The sequence below is a fragment of the Hemitrygon akajei genome, chromosome 3, assembly GCF_048418815.1.
Source record: "Hemitrygon akajei chromosome 3, sHemAka1.3, whole genome shotgun sequence".
In the NCBI taxonomy this organism is placed as follows: domain Eukaryota; kingdom Metazoa; phylum Chordata; class Chondrichthyes; order Myliobatiformes; family Dasyatidae; genus Hemitrygon; species Hemitrygon akajei.
Window position 1 is genome coordinate 195801426 of NC_133126.1, and position 19616 is coordinate 195821041.

At 43.4% G+C, this 19616-nt stretch overlaps 1 protein-coding gene across 1 annotated transcript in view; it reads left to right on the forward strand.

Annotated features, from left to right (window-relative positions):
* Window positions 1–1768: 1768 nt before the first annotated feature.
* LOC140724639 (extracellular calcium-sensing receptor-like) overlaps window positions 1769–19616 on the forward strand; it is a 34145-nt gene continuing 16297 nt past the window's right edge. Inside the window, exons 1-6 of the mRNA XM_073039063.1 lie at window positions 1769–1971; window positions 2933–3224; window positions 10006–10233; window positions 14816–14939; window positions 15023–15915; window positions 17731–17794. Coding sequence (XP_072895164.1) covers window positions 1769–1971; window positions 2933–3224; window positions 10006–10233; window positions 14816–14939; window positions 15023–15915; window positions 17731–17794 — 1804 coding nt within the window. The remainder of the gene's footprint in view (window positions 1972–2932; window positions 3225–10005; window positions 10234–14815; window positions 14940–15022; window positions 15916–17730; window positions 17795–19616) is intronic.

The window sequence follows — 19616 nt, forward strand, 5'->3', positions numbered from 1 at the left end:
GCCCTGCTAAAGCATCCCGGCCCTGTCTTCTTCCTGTCCAGAAAATCCTCGAAGAACCCAAGCGTCGAACAACCGAGGCCTCGAAGGAACCTAGCCTCGATGAATCCTAGCCTAGAAGAACCCTAGCCTCCAAGAACCCCTGCCTCGTCCAGTCCTATATCCACTTCATGTCTTCGCCTAGTTCCGGGGTCTGAGCCCGAGTCGAGACACAGTCGTCCGGTCTGTGCCTCGGAGTCCAAGCCCAGAGTCCCTGTTCCCAGTGCCCTTTCCCGGTTCTGCTTTCTTAGACAAAGTCCTAGCAAAAGTCTTCATTCTAGTCCCAGCTCCTAGTATTTGTCCAGTTCCGTCCCTATCTCTAGTTCAGTGTCTGTGTCTTGCATTTGTGTCCGCTTCAGCGCCCATCTTATGACAAGAGTAAGAAAATGGGGGCCTGCACATCCGTTTTCAAGTAGCTGTGGAAAAGCCGAAATATGCTTCATAAACAATATTACAACAGAGCACCTATATATCATTAGGCAGTCACAGACAAGAGAAAATCTGCAGATGCTGGAAATCCAAGCAACAGAAGGCTGCCGAAGGTCCTCAGGCTAAAACGTCGACTGCAGCTTTTTTCCCCCATAGATGCTGCCTGGCCTGCTGTGTCTCTCCAGCAATTTGTGTGCATGATATATACCTATGAAGAATCAATTTCTATGTCTGAAAAATAATGGAGAACAGTTGTACTGGAAATGATCAAGATGTAATGTTGGTAGGACTTAGGAGGAATTCCTAGTAGGGCGAAGGCGCAGCCTGGTGGGACATCATGTTGATAGCTGTCATCACGGTGGTGTCGCTGTCTCTGAGACTTCATTCATGCTCTGATTCCTCAACACTTCATTATTGTCTGATGTATTCAATTCCTTCTGATGGCTGTCTTCTGTAAATTGATTTGAACGCCAATATCCCTTTAGTGAAGCAAGATGTTTCAGATGTTGGAATCTGGATTGGCTGTTGCCTCAATTCTGTTGCCTTCTCGAAGCAAAGAAACTGAAACAAGCATATATTAAGTTCAACGTGGAAAGAAGAAAAAGAGAGCAAATAGATATAACACCAAAACCATGGGTTGTAAAGAGTCCCTGCAAGTGTCGGTCGTAGAATATGTTCAGAGTAGTGATGCATGAAGTTATCCATGGTGGTTCAGGAGCCTGATTGTTGTGGGGTAATAAATGTTCGTGAAACTGGTAGCATGGGACCAAATGTTAGACTAGCGTATCTCCGTAAAGAGGTGATAACATGTCCTGGCTGGTGGGGACATCCAGATGTTAGTATTGCACGTAGGTGTATTCAATGGAGGATTGGGTTTTACAGCTGTCTACAGCTATAATTGTTTTCTGCAGTTGTTACTTAAATTAGAATTAATTCATTTAGTCATCAATTGACCAGGTGAGAATGTCTAAATTACATTCTTGGGATCAATTATTAACCTCACAAAACATTCACGTTCTCACGAGTTCCTTCTTATTTCATTTGAATCTCTTTACACTCTGCTGGGAGTGCAGATATTCCGACTTCCAAGAGATGCAATTTTATTTTTCTATGAAATTCCCGTGGTATCAGATGTGCCTTCATTAATACTTGTCTCTCACATGTGCCGTGTTATCATCGGAGACCTAAAATATTACACAAGTGGCTGCACTTCTAACCCGCTCTGGAACATCTACAGATATTCTTGGAGTCAATATAAATTCAGAATTTTCTACGGACCGCGACACATCTCTACAGGAGAGCAATGTCTCCGTTTCTGTTTTTTGTATTCCTCGCCGCTACGCCAGAAGCACACGGAATCCTCTGCAAGCGTCGAACCAAACACAGTTTGCCTCATTTAGCTAAGGATGGTGATATCATCGTTGGCGGAATATTCTCCATGCATTTGGATCCGATTCATGACCTCCAGGCAGATATTCTTACCCCGAAGATCACTAGGTGTAAACGGTGAGTTTATCTCTTGAAATCTGACTGTTCGTCAGCAGTCCTTTTTGTAGGGGCCGCTAATACCCATTGAACTGATTTTAGAAATAGACAGAAAATTATCATCTAAAAATTTCGTGTACCTTTGACATTAGTATTAATCTGCCGCTCCATTTTGGCGTGATCGCCGACCATGTGAGAGCTCGGCTTACCGATGCATTTTTGATGTCGGTTGACGGACCGGTCACGGGTATAAATTAATTTCCTAATCCCTTGATAGCCTATAACCTAATTATTTAGTTTCTTCAGAGCTAGGTGCATAATGGCGGCAGGTTGAGATTGGGGACATTGTGTAGACTCAGAGGACTGGGTTAATTCTGCATGTAATAACCAGTATATTATTTCGGCAGAATATCATATTTCTGTTCCACATGATCATATTTATGTTCTGAAGTGTGCAATGTCCATGTGTATTTACGTTGAAGTAAAATTAGGCCGATCTAATTTCATAACTATGGCGGGATATTACAGAAGATTCCAAGGTACATTTAATATGTGTCTGGCCTCCCATAGTTTTAACTACTGTCGTCTGGGTCAATGTGAATTCCAATTAGCGCCACCAGAATATAAAATCATTGAAGGAAGTTTCAAAATATTTCTTTGACCTAGTTATTCGAGTATTCTGAGGTCGACTCTGACCAGAAATATGGTTCACCCTGAGCCCTCCCTTGTGAGGTTTGTTAACTCCCGTTTGCTGTGAAATGAGGCATGCCTGATATTTAAAGCTAGTAGGTGGGGTAGTGATAAATAAGCAGTGTGCGTCCAGTGCCGAGATCTGTGCGGTGTGCGTTATGAGCCGAGATCTGTGCGGTGTGCGTCCTTTATCTGCAACAAGAGAACTTTTACATTTAAAATCTTGACGTAAGATCTTTTTGAATTGTGAAGCTGAAGACTTTTATCACCTCATCTTATCATTATCCCACAGTTTTGAATTTGAAAGTTTCCGACTGGTGCAGACAATGATTTTTGCTATTGCCGAAATAAACCGAAATAAGAATCTCCTCCCGGGGATCACGCTCGGGTATCAGATCCACGACGACTGCTCATCCTTCGGGATCGCCTCGAAAGCAGCGCTCGCTTTGATCAATGGAGAAGAAGAATCAATTGAATACCTTGAATGCAGAGGTTCCTCCAACGTCGTGGCCATTGTTGGATGCGATATCTCTACAAGCTCCATCGTAACCGCCAGGACAATGGGATCATTTAGGATTCCACTGGTAATGTGTCTAATATTTGAATGCATTTCTATAATGGCGGTACCATCTCCTCATTAGAAGGGACAAAAACATGCAGTCCCTTTTTAGGACTGAGTTGTAATAGTGACAGGTCTTAATTTTGGAAACTAACACAATTTTTAAAAAGGAGCTATTTAATATATTGAGATTTTATCGTCGTTGAAATCCACTAGCTATTTTATTTTATATTATGGATTGTCAGAAGCGGTTCGTTTAGCCTGTCAAAGCCGGGTGCGTGGGGTAATCGGGTTAAGCTCGCACTTTCCATTAAATATACCCGTGTCTAAAATAACCTCTAGCAAGCATGTCCAGCTCGTTACCTTGACGTATGGCTTAGCAACTGGTCTCGGCGCAATCGTTTCTACAGGAGATAGGCCGAACGCGCGTTACTGGAGACTTCAAATCGGGCAGATAGTGCTCGTCAGCCGTGGGCAGCAGCTCGTCTAGGGGTAGGAAAAGCCTCTGAACTCAAGCCTCTGCTGCCTTGCGGATATATCCACTCATGGGTAGGTTTCAGGAGTAAACCCCGAAGACAAATACAGAAATGGGCTGTCCTACTTTCACCTCAACACCAGCTGGCAACTCCTGAGAATCCCTGGTGGAAAAGCTTATCGGTCTTTGTCGGTATCAGTATTAATTTCTCAGGTAAAGACAAGTTCGGTACAGCTTTGAGCGTCGAAGGGCGTCTATTGTGCTGAAGGTCTTCTATTTTTCTATGTTCCCCTGGATTCATTAGCTGTGTGGAGGGGTGGTGGAGTTGGTGGGGGTGGGGAGTCTGCTGCAAGTGCAATAGCTTGCTGTCAATATTTTACTGCTGTGGTTTGCGTAATAGCATGCTGATTACGGAAACAGCCAAAACGCAATATCCATGGTCATGCCTTACCAATGGAGGGCTTCACGTTTCCAGCAGATGCGGTTGGCGCCATTCAGAGCAATAAACTGAAAAACGTTCATCGCAGCGCTTGCAAATTTGGTTGCATTAGAAGAAATTACACAGAGTTCAGCTCAGAATCAGGCTCCTCGGCCCAATAATGTTCTGCCGGACTACTTACATTGTCCATTAGATGCCTATCTAAACTTGTCCCTTTGTCCACATTGTCTGGTTCTTTCCATTCTATGTACATTAGTGTGCTAAAAAGTCACTTAAGCGCCTGTCGTGTTTGCTTACGCCACAATCCTGGCCAGCGCACTGCACGCCCCCTCCTGTCTGGGTAAAAATGAAGGACCGGCAAATCTATTTTAAACGAAGCCCCACTCAATTTAAATGTGCGCATTCTGGCATTAGGCATTTGAAAGTAGGACGAATATACTGTTAGTCTATTCTGTCCAGGCTTCTCATAAACGTCAATGAAGGCTCTCCTCATATTCAGCCCTCCAAGGAGAACAGCCCACATTTGTCCACACTTTCCTTGTAGCGCCTATCTGACAATGCAGGCAACAAACATTTAACCTCTTATTCAGATTCAGATTCAGATTCAGTTTATTGCCATTTAGAAACCACAAATGCAATGCAGTAAAAAAATGAGACAACGTTCCCCCAGAATGATATCACAAAAGCATATGACAAAACAAAGTACACCAGAAAATCCACGTAACGTTTGGCAATCCCCAATCCAGAGTCTGGAGAGGCTGCTGCGTATTAATATCGCGCTACCGTCTTAGCGCGTTCCCCGGAAAGGAGCTCCAAAACTACCAGACAAAAATAAGACCAAAATCTAAAGCTACAAAACCTGCACAAAACCATATAATTACAAAATATAGTTACAACAGTGCAAACAATAGCATAATTGATTAAAAAAAAGACTATGGTCACAGTAAAAGTACTCCAAGATGTTAAAGGACTGTAAGTTCAAAAGAAATCACCACAGTTTCCACTAGTCCCCAGGGTCCCAACAGACTCGACATCCCACGCCGGCGGCGGAAGGGAGTACCCCCGACTTCCAAGGCGCCGCCCGACTCCACCTCGCAGACGCAGCACACAAAGAAAGCTCCGTCGAAACCAGCCTCGCAGACGCAGCACACACCGAAAGCGACCTGACTCCGTCGAAAGGACTCCGAGTGCATTGAACCTCCGAGCCGACGACCATCCCCTCCCGCACAGCTTCTCCCAGCACCATCATATGCCGAGCGTATTAAGACGGCCCCGCCAACGGCCATCGGCAACGCGACCCCGAGGACTGCGGGCCTTTTCTTCCCAGCAGAGTCCCGGACCGCGCAGCAGCAACGAAGAAGGTCTTCCTGGAATTTCCCGATGTTCTTCCGTGCTCCCACGTCCGTTTTCAATCATTTATGACTGCGCACGGCACCCCGCTTCATAAATAACAGATAATCAGTTCCAGAGTGGCCGCTGAAAGCTGAGTCGCGCCGCCATCTTGAACCTCCTATGAAGCCTCGTATAGTTTCTATGATAGAACGCAAGAATTGAATGCATTAATTCTGATGTGTCTAACGAGTGCTTTATTACCAAAGTGTTAGGTACCCCGCAGCGGGTTAAAAGAAGCAACAGAAATGGAACAAACCTGGAGTCCGGCTTTGTTATTACCAAATCACTACTTTGATAGTATCTACAATGAATAGTAAACTTAAAACCAGATAAACCAAAGATTAAAAATGTTAGGCACATATAAGCATACAGAGGTGTGTCTATATGTTTCCAACACTCATTCAAGCTTAGGTGGCAAATGATACAGTCTTATGTGGGCTGCAGCACACAGCTCGAACCATATCATCAAGTTCACCGATGACAGTACAGTGGTGGGTCTGATCAGCAAGAACGACGAGTCGGCTTACAGAGAGGAGGTGCAGTGGCTAACGGACTGGTGCAGAGCCAACAACCTGTCTCTTAATGTGAATAAAACAAAAGAGGTGGTTGTTGACTTCAGGGGGGCACGGAGCCACCACTCCCCGCTGAACATTGACGGCTCCGCGGTAGAGATCGTAAAGACCACCAAATTTTTTGGTGTTCACCTGACGGAGAATCTCACCTGGTCCCTCAACACTTGCTCCACAGCAAAGAAAGCCAGCAGCGTCTCCACTTTTTGCGAAGGCTGAATAAAGTCCATCTCTCACCCCCCATCCCAATCACATTCTACAGGGGTTGTACTGAGAGCGTCCTGAGCAACAGCATCACTGCCTGCTTCGGAAGTTGCACCATCTCGGATCGCACAACCCTGCAGCGGATAGTGAAGTCAGCTGAGATAATCGGGGTCTCTCTTCCCACCATCACGGACATTTACAATACACGCTGCATCCGCAAAGGAAACAGCATTATGAAGGACCTCATGCACCCTCATACAATCTCTTCTCCCTCCTGCCGTCTGGGAAAAGGCTCCGAAGCATTCGGGCTCTTACGACCAGACTATATAACAGTTTCTTCCCCCAAGCTATCAGGTTCCTCAATACCCGAAGACTAGACTGACACCTTGCCCTACGATCCTTTTATTATTCATTGTAATGCCTTCACTGTTTTTGTACACTTTATGCAGTCCAGTGTAGGTCTGTAGTCTAGTATAGCTTTCTCTGTGCTTTTTTTATTACGTAGTTCAGTCTAGTTTTTTTTTTTACCGTGTCATGTAAACCATGGTCCTGAAAAACGTTGTCTCATTTTTGCTATGCATTGTACCTGCAGTTATGGTCGAAATGACAATAAAAGTTGACTTGACTTGACTTGATGATGGCATGTGAGGAAGTTCAGTTCAATGCACGAGGTTTCTGTTGTTGGTAAGAGAGAGAGATTTAGACTCCAAAGGCGTACGTTGTGAGAAGGCAACTGCGTCGATATTCCACAGACTCCCGCGACAGCAATACAAAATAACAATAGCAGTCAGTTTTATCTCCGAAGTTGTTCCACTGCACACACGAAGTATTACCGACAGTGATCTTCAGCGAATATTTTCAACACAAGTGGTATCAAACCCGAATTCAAATACGGGACATCTCTAAGTGGTGGCCACAGGATACACAAACAAAATCCACGTATGGATTATCAGCAATAACAGCTTATCACAAAAAGGAAACTGTCTTCAAGGGAACCTCTTCCAGGCAAGCGTCGACACACCAGTAGATTCCACAAGGTTACCCCAAACACACAATGTGATAGCCACTCATCCAGTTCCAGGACATACGAAATAACTACAACAGTGATTTGCAACAGGGGTGCCTTCTTCAGTGAACTACCACCCCCAGCCAATGGGTAAACACACATATGGTATTCAAAAAGATTTTCCACTCACCAGAGAACCTACTTCTGTGGATTAACTGAGTGACAATCACACATCCGTAGCCGAATGTTAACAAACACACCGTTACGGTCTAATGTCCAAACAGTGATCTCTTTGTCACTTGGTTTCTTCTGTTTCAAACCTTTCTCTCCTCTCTTCTCTTCCTGCAAACTTGTTCTAGTTGCAAAAACTTACGAGAGTCATCTATTAATACTCTGGATCGATCTCAACTCGCCCCTTTAGGCTACTGAAAGTTTAAATCAGCAACCGACTTACTGATGTCTTCCATCGACCGAATCCATCTGGACTCTGTGGCTTTCTGTGTGTCCTTGTATATACAAAACAGATTGCAGGAAAAATGTAAACAAGCTGCAGAGAAACCATAACATCGATTGTCCATCAAATAACTCCAACCTCTCTTCGCCATAGCAACTCAGAAGCACGCAGTGTCTTTGCATAAGTCGAAACACACTGTAATCAGTAGAAATCCAATATAGCAAGTCAGTCTCATTGTCCCTGCATTTTAAAGTGACAGTCCACAGAAAATATGAATTCTAGGGGTACATAACAAAAAACAATAAGTAAGTACTGTATGGTACGTTGTAAATTAAGTCAGCAATCCATGTTATGCATTTTGTCTATTCTTCATGTTTTGTATTCAGTATTAGAGTTAAGTAGAAATATAAAACAATCAACATGAACCGCGAGAGGTAAATCAGTCACATATAGTTAAAAAGCCGATCAAGGTATTCATCAGTTTCTCTTCTCTACAGGTTAGTTACTATTCTACCTGCTCCTGCCTCAGTGATAAGAGAGAATATCCCACCTTTTTCAGAACTATCCCCGGCGACCAATACCAGTCCAAAATCCTCGCAGAACTGGTGAGAACCTTTGGCTGGACTTGGATTGGAACCATTAGAAGTAACACCGATTATGGACATTTCGGAATGCAAGGATTTGTGGAACACGTGGAAAAGTTTGGAGTTTGCATTGCCTACTCTGCGTCATTTTACAGGACCGACCCGCCTGAAAAAATCAGTAATATTGTCCAGGTGATTAAACAGGCGTCTACTAAAGTGGTAGTGGCTTTTGTCCACAGTGGTGATATGCGAATTTAATTAAATGAGATTTGGCGGCAAAATGTAACCGGCATACAATGGATTGGAAGTGAGGCTTGGATTACAAAAAAAAATTCTCCCGCCTAAAGAAAGAGGAATTTATCTTACCGGAGCAATCGGTCCGGCTACCCGGAGGATAGAGATAGATGTTCTCAGAGATTATCTTCATAACGTCCATCCCTCCAAGTTTCCTGGTAACATTTTTGTGAAGGAGTTTTGGGAGACTTTGTTCACTTGTTCGTTGAAAGTCGAAAACGGCACAAGCCCGGAGAACTTTCCAGTTGAATTTCGGCAATGCACTGGAAAGGAGCAGATGGAAGGGATAGAAAATGCCTATCTTCCAGCGATAATGGACGGGAGTTCATACCACGTGTATACAGCGGTCTACTCCATCGCTCACGCACTCCATGATCTGTTAACCTGTGTCGAAGGGAATGGACCCTTTAGGAATAACACGTGTGCGCATATTGCAATTTTCGAGCCTTGGCAGGTAGGCCTGTACATCCTATAGCAAATTCAGCAACTAAATTTCAGCGCGGCAAGGTATGTTTGCAGTTTGTGGCTTATATCTTTCGATTCTTCTATGCGTGTAATCAGCTGCGGAGGACTCTGTGTTTGCGAACGAATTCTATTTGTGGGGACCAAACCCTTTTTTTCCTCAGAATATGATTCCAAATGCAGAACACGTCATTCTATTGGTAAGTGCAGAATAGAGCTGCTAATGTTCAGAGATGCAACATTTCCCAATAACAGTTTGATTCGTGCTTGGATCGTTTGCTGAGACATTAGCTGATGGATAAAGTTTGGCGTGGGTGCTGATTCGAATCTCCTGCTTTCCGGAGATTAAATCCGCTTGGAAAATATCCTGTGTTTTCGCTGCTGGTGAACAGGCACATTCTAACTGTAGGTACATCGAGAAGGGTTGGTCGCCTTTCAATGTGCAGGCCAAGAGATCGAGTTTGAGTCTCTACCTTCGATCTTCAGCTCCGAATTTTTAATTCAGTGTTTTTACCAGGTGATCCACGGCAATTATAATAATTCCTTAGTCTCCCACCTCCCTCCTGACAAATTTGCTCGTTATACTTCGACCTGTATCCAATTGCAATGCCGATAAGCAAATTGCTGGAGGAACTCGACGGGTCAGGTAATATTTGTGGAGGTAAACGGATGGTCGATCCAATTCCAGCTACAAGTGCAGTGTGACCCGCTGAGGACCACTTGCCATACTTTCTGTTACTTCATTTCTTACTCCGGATCCAATCATCGACAGTGTGAAATATTAACCTTCTTTTACGTGGTACTTATTCAGCACATTTCCATCATGCGTCCACGGGAAAGTTTGCATGTTTATATTTACATGGACCGAATCCAGACGCCCCGTTTAAACAATAGTCACTCTTTTTTTACCCCTTCACCCAACTCCAGTACCTGCACTACCTACGCACCGTGAATTTCACAGCAAAGACTGGAGAAACCTTATATTTTGATGAAAATGGTGACCCGGTGCCAAGATACGACTTCGTGAACATACAAACGAATTTCAAGGGCAGCGCTGACATTGTAAACGTCGGATATTATGACGGTTCGGTTCCGCAAGGCCAGGAACTAATGCTGAATGTCAAGGAGATCATGTTTAGCACCACGGGAAATAAGGTATGGGTTTCTTTTGCCATGTATCTATTCTTGCGAAATGGAAAATGGGTGATATAGGTGGTTCATTTCGGTAGGTCAAATATGATGGCAGTATATAGTGTTAATAGAAACACAGAAACAGAAAACCTAGAGCACAGTGCAGGCCCTTCGGCCCACAAAACTGTGCCGAACATGTCCCGACCTTAGAAATCACTAGACTTCCCCATAACCCTCTATATTTCTAAGCTGCATGCACCTATCCAATAGACTCTTAAAATACCCTCTCGTATTCGCCTCCACCACCGTTTCCGGCAGCACATTCCACGCACTCACCACTCTCTGCGTAAAACACTTATCCCTGACTTCTACTCTGTACCTACTCATCAGTACCTTAAACCTGCGCCCTCTTGTGGCAGACATTTCAGCCCGGGAGAAAGCCTCTGGCGATCCATACAATACAATATGTTAAGACTCTTGGCAGTGTGGAGGATCAGAGAGATTTTGGGATCCGAGTCCATACGACACTCAACGCTGCTGTGTCGTTGACTCTGTGGTGAAGAAGTCATATGGTGCATTAGCCTTCATCAACTGTAGGATTAGTTCAAGTGACCAAATGTAACGTTACAGCTGTATAAACCCCTGTCAGGTTCCGCTTAGGGCACTGTGCACAGTTCTGGTCACCTCGCTACAGGAAGGATGTGGAAACTATGGAAAAAAATGCAGAGGAGATTTACAAGGATGTTGCCTGGATTGGGGTGCATGCCTTATGAAAATAGGTTGAGTGAACTCGGCCTTTTCGCCTTAGTGAGCCGGAGGATAAAAAGTGATCTGATTGTGGTGTATAAGGTGATGAGTGGCATTGATCGTGTAGATAGTCAGAGGACTTTTCTCAGGGCTGAATATATGGAACGGGCTGCAGGCGACAGTGGTGGAGTCGGATATGATCAGGTCTTTTAACAGTCTCCTGGAGCTTAGAATAATAAAGGGCTATGAGTAACCCTAGGTAATTTCTACAGTGCATACATGTTCGGTAGATCATTGTGGGCCGAAGGGCTTGTACTGTGCTGCATGTTTTCTATGTTTCTCTGTTTCTATTGTACAAACACATATTACTGATATGCTGAGGATAGATGTTGAAATTCGCTGGATATTTGCATACACACGTGGGAAGACGCACTTCATTTCAAACTGAGAAGCGTAACTTTCCCTTTGCTGAGATGTCTGTGAATATCTGGGATTATCTATCCCCCGAAGATGCTGATGGCCAGATCAATGATTATTCTTAAGATGTAGTTAGGTATATTTTTACACCACCAGCCGGACCTACATGAAATTAAATCTTCCATTTTTCTGCCAATTCCTGCGGCTGTCCCATATCTCGCGGCACGCTTTGGCCGCCTACCTTGTTGTACACGACAGGCCCAATCTCTAAGTCATCCGCAGTTTGCTGAATCATATTACCTCCCATATGGTTGAAATAGATGATAAGCACTCAGGAAACTGCACCGGTCGCTCTGGGACAGCAGTATTCACAGACGACCCGGATATAGAGTTAATCAGTTTAGAACGCTGGCCTTTATAAATCAGAGCATTGAGTACAGAAGTTGGGATGTAAAGTTAAAATTGTACAAGGCATTGGTAAGGCCAAATTTGGAATATTGTGTACAGTTCTGGTCACCGAATTATAGGAAATATATCAATAAATTAGAGGGAGTGCAGAGACGATTTACTAGGATGCTACCTGGGTTTCAGCACTTAAGTTACAGAGAAAGGTTGAACAAGTTAAATCTCTGTTCATCGGAGCGTAGAAGGTTGAGGGGGGATTTGATCGAGGTATTTAAAATTTTGAGAGGGATAGATAGAGTTGACGTGAATAGACTGTTTCCATTGAGAGTAGGGGAGATACAAACGAGAGGATATGATTTGAGAGTTAGGGGGCAAAAGTTTAAGGGAAACACAAGGGGGTATTTCTTTACTCAGAGAGTGATAGCTGTGTGGAATGAGCTTCCTGTAGAAGTAATAGAGGCCAGTTCAGTTGTGTCATTTAAGGTAAAATTGGATAGGTATATGGACAGGAAAGGAGTGGAGGGTTATGGGCTGAGTGCGGGTAGGTGGGACTAGGTGAGATTAAGAGTTCGGCACGGACTAGGAGGGCCGGAATGGCCTGTTTCCGTGCTGTGATTGTTATATGGTTATATGGTTACCCGCAGAGAAATGCATTGTTCATAACGTGACACTTGCTTTGAGAAGTTAGGTTTAAAAAGAGTGGCCTTTGTATGAACAGTTCAGTGTTATTTTGGGGCTTTGAGGGTTTGGCTCTTTGAGGCCTCGTCGATTATATGCGTTTATAGAGGGTATTTTTCGTTATTTAATATTTCTTTCTTTCATCCTGCTCACTTAAAGCGGTGGAAAAGTCAAACAGGATAATGGAATGCCGCTCCTGTGGGATATGCGAAGGCAGAGAGACTTGAATACTATGATTCAAAATGCGGATCCAGCTGCAGATTCTAACAAACCATGTTAAGGAGTTGGATTTGGAAGTGGATGAACTATGGGTCATATAGGAAGCTTAGAGATTGATAGACAGTGCCAGCATGGAGTTAGTTAGAAGCAAGGTGCAGGAGACAGGTAATGGGTGAAAATCATATGGAGAGAGAGGTTATGCTGAGAACCCCTTTGCCCATTCTCTGGCTATCAGACTGGATCTGTGACTCTGAGGTGTGGAGGTGGGGACGAACCGTAGTGTTAGGAAATTTGTTGCTTAGGCAATCAGAAAGGGAGTTGCATCGTGGAGATCAAAGACAGGAGAGACGAAGTGTTACAAAAACACAAACCGACTCGTAGAAAGGACCAAAGATGATACGTGCGGTCACGAATATCTTCGTCTCGAAGCGGCGAGGAATACTAAAGCATCGAGGTTAATGCGGAGAATTGTGCCATGTGCCGGGTGTGCTCGGCACTGGACAGTCAGCAGGCGAATCGGCGCGTTAGGCCTCCGGTGTGCGGCGTTAAGACCCGGGTCGGCAGTCATTCGTTACAGAAAGTCTGAGTTCGTACCTCTACTCTACTCGTTTGCAGCGAAAAGTCGTTTCCCATGTTCTGAGAGTCATGTGGTTATTGGACATTACATTGGTCTCCTTCAGACTTTCGACGTTTTCTTTTTTGTTAGCCATTGGCGCGAGGGTGATCTATTGTTCTGCGTAGAGGCTCGTTGAGTGTTTTGTGGCTCATATTTTACTGCAGGCGATGGGGAATTTTGTGGTCTGCATGCACCGTTACGTTTTCATGGCATTTATGGAGGCGGGGGCATAGTTGATGTACTTTTTTTCATTAACATCCATGGTCTTTCTGTATTTAATAACTACCTGGAGCCGAAAAAAATATTAACGTTGTACGATTCATGCATACATTGACAATAAAATGAACCTTTAGAAATGAGATCTGGGAATCTGGGAAGACAGATCCAGAGCTCCATGTGTCTGGAGTCACGCATAAATAGGGTCACAAAGAAAGTATTTGTCACACTGGGCTTCATAAATCAGTGCAGTTAGTGCGTGAGTTAGACTCTATTTTGAAATTGTGTAAGATGTTGGTGAGGCCGAATTTGGAGCATTTTTTGCATTTTGATCACCTGCGCACAGTAAAGAAATAAATAGGTCTTAAAGACTGCACAGAAGGTTTACAAGAATGCTACCCGAACTTGAGAATCTGCGTAATCGGGAAAATTTCAGAAGGTTAGGACATTATTTTCTCGAACGGAGAAGACTGAAGCGACACTTACTGGATATATAAGAGCAGAAGAGCAAGGGGAAATGAAAGCAGGGTTATTCCAGTGAGTTTGGGTGAGACTACAACTGGATGTCTTGGTTTAGGTGTGATAGGTGGAATGATTAAGTGGAACATCAGGGAGAATTTCATCGCAGAGATGGTGGTTAGGGTATAGAACGACATGCAGCACAATTGGTGGATGCGGGTTCCATATCAACTTTTCAGTGAAAATTGCCTAGATACTCTACATGGAGTTTTACAGAGGGCTATGATCCGGGTGAAGGTCGATGGGACGAAGCAGATTAATGATTCCACACGAAGGACCTGCTTTTCTGCTTTAGTGCTGTATCTTTGAATCATATGTTCTATTGCAGAGAGAATCAATTATATTCTATTGTCGAAATTGCCCTAGATTTATGCAATGTAAGGTACATTTCCGACAGTTTGGTTCTGTTTTCCTCGCGGATCAGATGAACGATGGATGTATCCTTCTTTTGTGATTGAATTAATTTGCGATCACATACTGCTTATTATTCATTTATTCCAGGCGAATCATTCCTAAATTTGAAATCCGAACTTCAACATCTCTGCTATCAGGCGATCCACATTCTCTCCTCAAGACTCGAAGTATCCATTCTAGTATTCCCTTTTTATGGAATCACATAGCTCACATATAAGATTGTCCAATATTATCTCAGTTCGACATTCACTGGGCAGTCAGTTTTCCTTGGTTTCTCAATCTCAATTTCAAGGATTTCTGTTAGCTGTTCAGCATACGCAACGGCTATATTTACACACACAACGGATATTCTTAGAATGTATTCTATTTCTTCAGATTCCACGAGCTGTTTGCTCAGAACCATGTCTTCCTGGAACAAGAAAAGTCAGCCGAAAAGGGCAGCCAATATGTTGTTTTAACTGTGCAGAATGCGCGGATGGTGAGATCAGCAATGCCACGGGTAAGTGCTGAGATGGACAGCCAAGTCTCTCATTTCTCAGTTCTGTTCTCAAATATTTTCATTTAAAATAATTATTTTTCCAGATTCCACCGACTGCATCAAGTGTCCATCGGAATACTGGACGAATCAGGCAAAAACACAATGTGTTCTCAAGAAGGTTGAGTTTCTTTCATTTGGAGACGTTCTTGGGTTTATATTAGTAACACTTGCTCTGGTGGGAGTATGCTTTACGTTGGTCATCGCTGTTATTTTCTACCGGTTTCGGGAAACTGCCATAGTCAAAGCGAACAACTCTGAACTGAGCTTTCTACTTCTTTGCGCCCTGCTGTTTTGCTTCATTTGCTCACTGACATTCATAGGTGAACCATTCGGCTGGTCGTGCATGTTGCGCCGCACTGCTTTCGCAATTCTCTTCGTTCTTTGCATTTCCTGCATCCTAGGCAAAACCATCCTTGTCGTGATTGCCTTTAAAGCAAATCAACCCAACAGCCGTGTAATGAATTGGTTCGGACCTGTGCAGCAACGCGTGGGCGTCTCCCTTCTTACCTTTATGCAAGGTTTAGTTTGCATTGTCTGGTTAAGTGTGTCACCTCCTTACCCCCAGAAAAACATGAGCCATTACAGAAACATCATTATACTGGAATGTAACGTGGGCTCATTGACAGCCTTTTACTTTGTCTCTGTTTATATCGCTTTGTTGTCCATTGTGTGTTTAGTGCTTGCATTCCTTGCCCGGAAACTCCCAGATAGTTTCAACGACGCCAAGTACATCACGTTCAGCATGCTGATCTTTTCCGCTGTTTGGATAACTTTCATTCCAGCCTATGTGAGCTCTCCAGGGAAGTACACTGTGGCTGTTGAAGTGTTCGCCATTTGGGCATCAAGCTTCGGTCTGCTAATTTGTATTTTTGTACCTAAATGCTACGTCATCTTATTGAAACCGGAGATTAATACAAAGAAACATATGATGTCCAAAGTGACTTCACTTTAACTACCAATGACTCTTGTATCATAACCTCATAGTCTGTATAAACCTCGTCCATTAAACGCAGGTTTGAGTATTTTTTGATGCATCGACAGGTTAATCATTCTTTTGTTAGAATTACACTCAGGTGATTCCAATGCACTCAAAAGCTGCTGCGAATAATTTAGATTGGACTGCCGAAAGTTTAACACAGTATGACCAAACGGTGATGTGATGTGTGATTTCTATCCATGGTGACTTTCTGTTTAAGCTTTACATATGGAAACTTTTCCAGCAGTACAATCTCAAGTTTACACAAAGCACGTTCTATTACTCAGTCTTATTTGGAACAAGAGAAAATGTAAATATTGCACAACTTTTATTTAATGTTATTATTAAAGTCAATTAAGACGCCAGACTTCCGTACATTCTTGATAGTGTGCTGTTGTTGAAAATTAGGAAATCCTTAAAAAGGCCTCAGGGAATTCTCAGATGGTTTGGATTCAGTGGTACACCAGATAACATCTTCGAAAATGCTACAAATTCATGTACGTTTCTGAGGATAATAAATGTGATGCAGGTATTTAGTAGTCGGAGCAAAGAAAACACAGAAAAATTACCCAACTGTTGGTTTGACTTGAATAGTTGTGAAAATGCCTGGATATATGATGAAATCTGTGATATCAAAGTACCTATAAAATAATGATATCTTTGAGCTGAATCAATGTGGATTAATGAAAAGAGATCATGTTTGGCCAGTAGTAGAGTGTCATCATTAAGTGGCAAGGTAAATGGTGAGAGATTTAGAAGCGGCGGACATTAATGGCATACTTTAGATAACTAAACATTGGACAATACATAGAACACAATGTTCTGCCGACCCTTAAACCCTGCCTCCCATATAACCCTCCACATGAAATTCCTCCATATACCTGTCTATTAGTCTTTTAAATTTCACCTGTGCATCTGCCTCCACCACTGAATCAGGCAGTGCATTCCACGCACCAACCACTCTCTGAGTAAAAACGCTTTCCTCTAATATCCCCCTTGAACTCTCCTCCCCTTACCTTAAAGCCATGTCCGCTTGTATTGAGCAGCGCTGCCCTGGGGAAGAGGCGCTGGCTGTCCACTCTATCGATTCTTATCAATAACTAAAGAATATTTTTGAAGTCCACGGTGTGGTAATACTTGATTCATTAAACGTCTTAATTAAAGCTCAGAGACAGTAATTTCTCCGGTAACTGGTACCCATCTCCTCAAGGGTACTTGTTTGATGTTTTCTATATAAGGAAATTTGGCACTGATGGAGAAAACTTCATCTTTCCAATGAAAATGTGAGTAATGATAAATGACATAAATGGAGAAAAGTAGACCCAGTAGCAAGATTTCTAGGGACATCTTTCATACGACCTTTGTTCTCTTGCTACTGTAGCCCATCCACTTGTTCATTCGATGAGGTGCTGTGCATGGTTATTTTTAATTCTTCTGGCCGTCTTGTCATCTTGAACCAGCCTGGCCATTCTCCTTTGACACGCCCCATTAACAAGGCATTTTCACGCGCAGGGCTGCTGCTCACATGATTTTTCACACCATTCCCTGTAATCTCTAGAGAATGTTTTGCAGGAGATCGGCACTTTTTGAGATACTAACACCACCCTGTGTGGTATCAACTATCATTTAAAGGTCAAAGCCACTCAGATCAAATTACTTCCCCATTCAGATATTCTCATCTCGAAAGAGGCGTCGGTTCTGGGTAAGCTTCTGTTCAGTTTTTTTTCTCTTACTCTACCTAGTATAGTACATGGCTGCTGTATCTTCTTCATGCAGGGTGTTCGAGTCCTCGGTGACGACATCTGCGTGAACTGCATCCGGCTCCCGGTTATTGAAGACCGTATTATGGATCCGGAATAGTAGTTGGATGACCTTTGGCTTGTATGGGAGAGTGAAGAGACAATTGGCCGGAGTTGCAGGGAAATAGTCACACACGAACTTTCACAAGGGGAGTAGCAGGTGACTGTCAGGAGAAATGGAATTGCGAATAGACAGTTAGCGCAGAGCACTCCGGTGGTCATTCCCCTCAGTTAGAAGAATATCGTTTTGGATACTATTATGGGCGATAACCTAGAGAAAGAATGCAACAGAGACCGAGTCACTGGCAATGAGCATCGGTCCGGAAGGGAAAGTGGGAGAAGATGGTTGAGATAGTGATATAGGACTCAACAGTTAGAGGAACGGATACAAGATTCTGTGGGCATGAACGGGACATCCGATTGGTATGTTAACCACCCAGGGGCCAGGGTCAGGGACATCTCGGATCCCTTCCACAACATTTTGGAGAGGGAGGGACAGGGATGTCCTGGTAGATATCATTCAACAAATAACATAGAAAGGAAAAGCAAAGAGGTCCTTCAAAGAGAATGTAGAGAACAAGGTAGACAGCTAAGAAGCAGTATCTCCGATGTAGCGATTACTGGATTGCTGCCTGCGCCAACCGCCAGTGGGAGTAGAAACAGGATGATCTGAAAGAATCATTCTTTGCAGAGAATCTGGTTTAGGTGGGAGAGCTTCAGGTTCATGGATCATTGGGACCTCTTCTGGGGTTGTATGACCTGTTCCAAAATCACAGGTTGCACCTGAACCAGAGTAGAGCCTATATTCCTGCAGGTAGTTTTGTTAGAGCTGTTGGGGAGGGAACTAGAGTGAAGGGACACAGGATAGAGTGGTTGGTAAATTAAAAAAATAGCATGCAGTGAGACTGTCAGGAACGGCAGACAGATGGTAGGTCAAAATTGCAGCCAGCAGGATGAGCATCACTGCATTAGAAATGCAGAATCAAAACGGGTAGCAAACACAATGCTCAAACTGTTATGTCTCAATGTACGGAGTATAAGAAATAAGGTGGATAATCTTGTTGCACTATTACAGATTGCCAGATATGATGTTGTGGCCATCACTGAACCGTGGCTGAAGCATGATTGTAGATAGGTGTTGAAAGTCTAAGGCTACACGCTGTAACGGAGGAATAGGCAGGTCAGTAGAGTGGCTGTTGTGGTTCTGCTGGTAGAAAATGTCATCAAATCTGTTGAAGGTTCTGACAATGTTTCGAAGATGTTGAATCCTTGTGCGAGAGTTAAGAAACTGCAAGGGAAAAGGACCCTGAAACTGCAAAGGTAAAAGGACTGCACATAGATAGATAGATAGATAGATGGATAGATAGATAGATAGATAGATAGATAGATAGATAGATAGATAGATAGATAGATAGATAGATAGATAGATAGATAGATAGATAGATAGATACTTTATTCATCCCCATGGGGAAATTCAACTTTTTTCCAATGTCCCATACACTTGTTGTAGCAAAACTAATTACATACAATACTTAACTCAGTAAAAAATATGATATACATCTAAATCACTATCTCAAAAAGCATTAATAATAGCTTTTAAAAAGTTCTTAAGTCCTGGCGGTAGAATTGTAAAGCCTAATGGCATTGGGGAGTATTGACCTCTTCATCCTGTCTGAGGAGCATTGCATCGATAGTAACCTGTCGCTGAAACTGCTTCTCTGTCTCTGGATGGTGCTATGTAGAGGATGTTCAGAGTTATCCATAATTGACCGTAGCCTACTCAGCGCCCTTCGCTCAGCTACCGATGTTAAACTCTCCAGTACTTTGCTCATATAAGGGTGATAGCCACAGTTATACACAGGC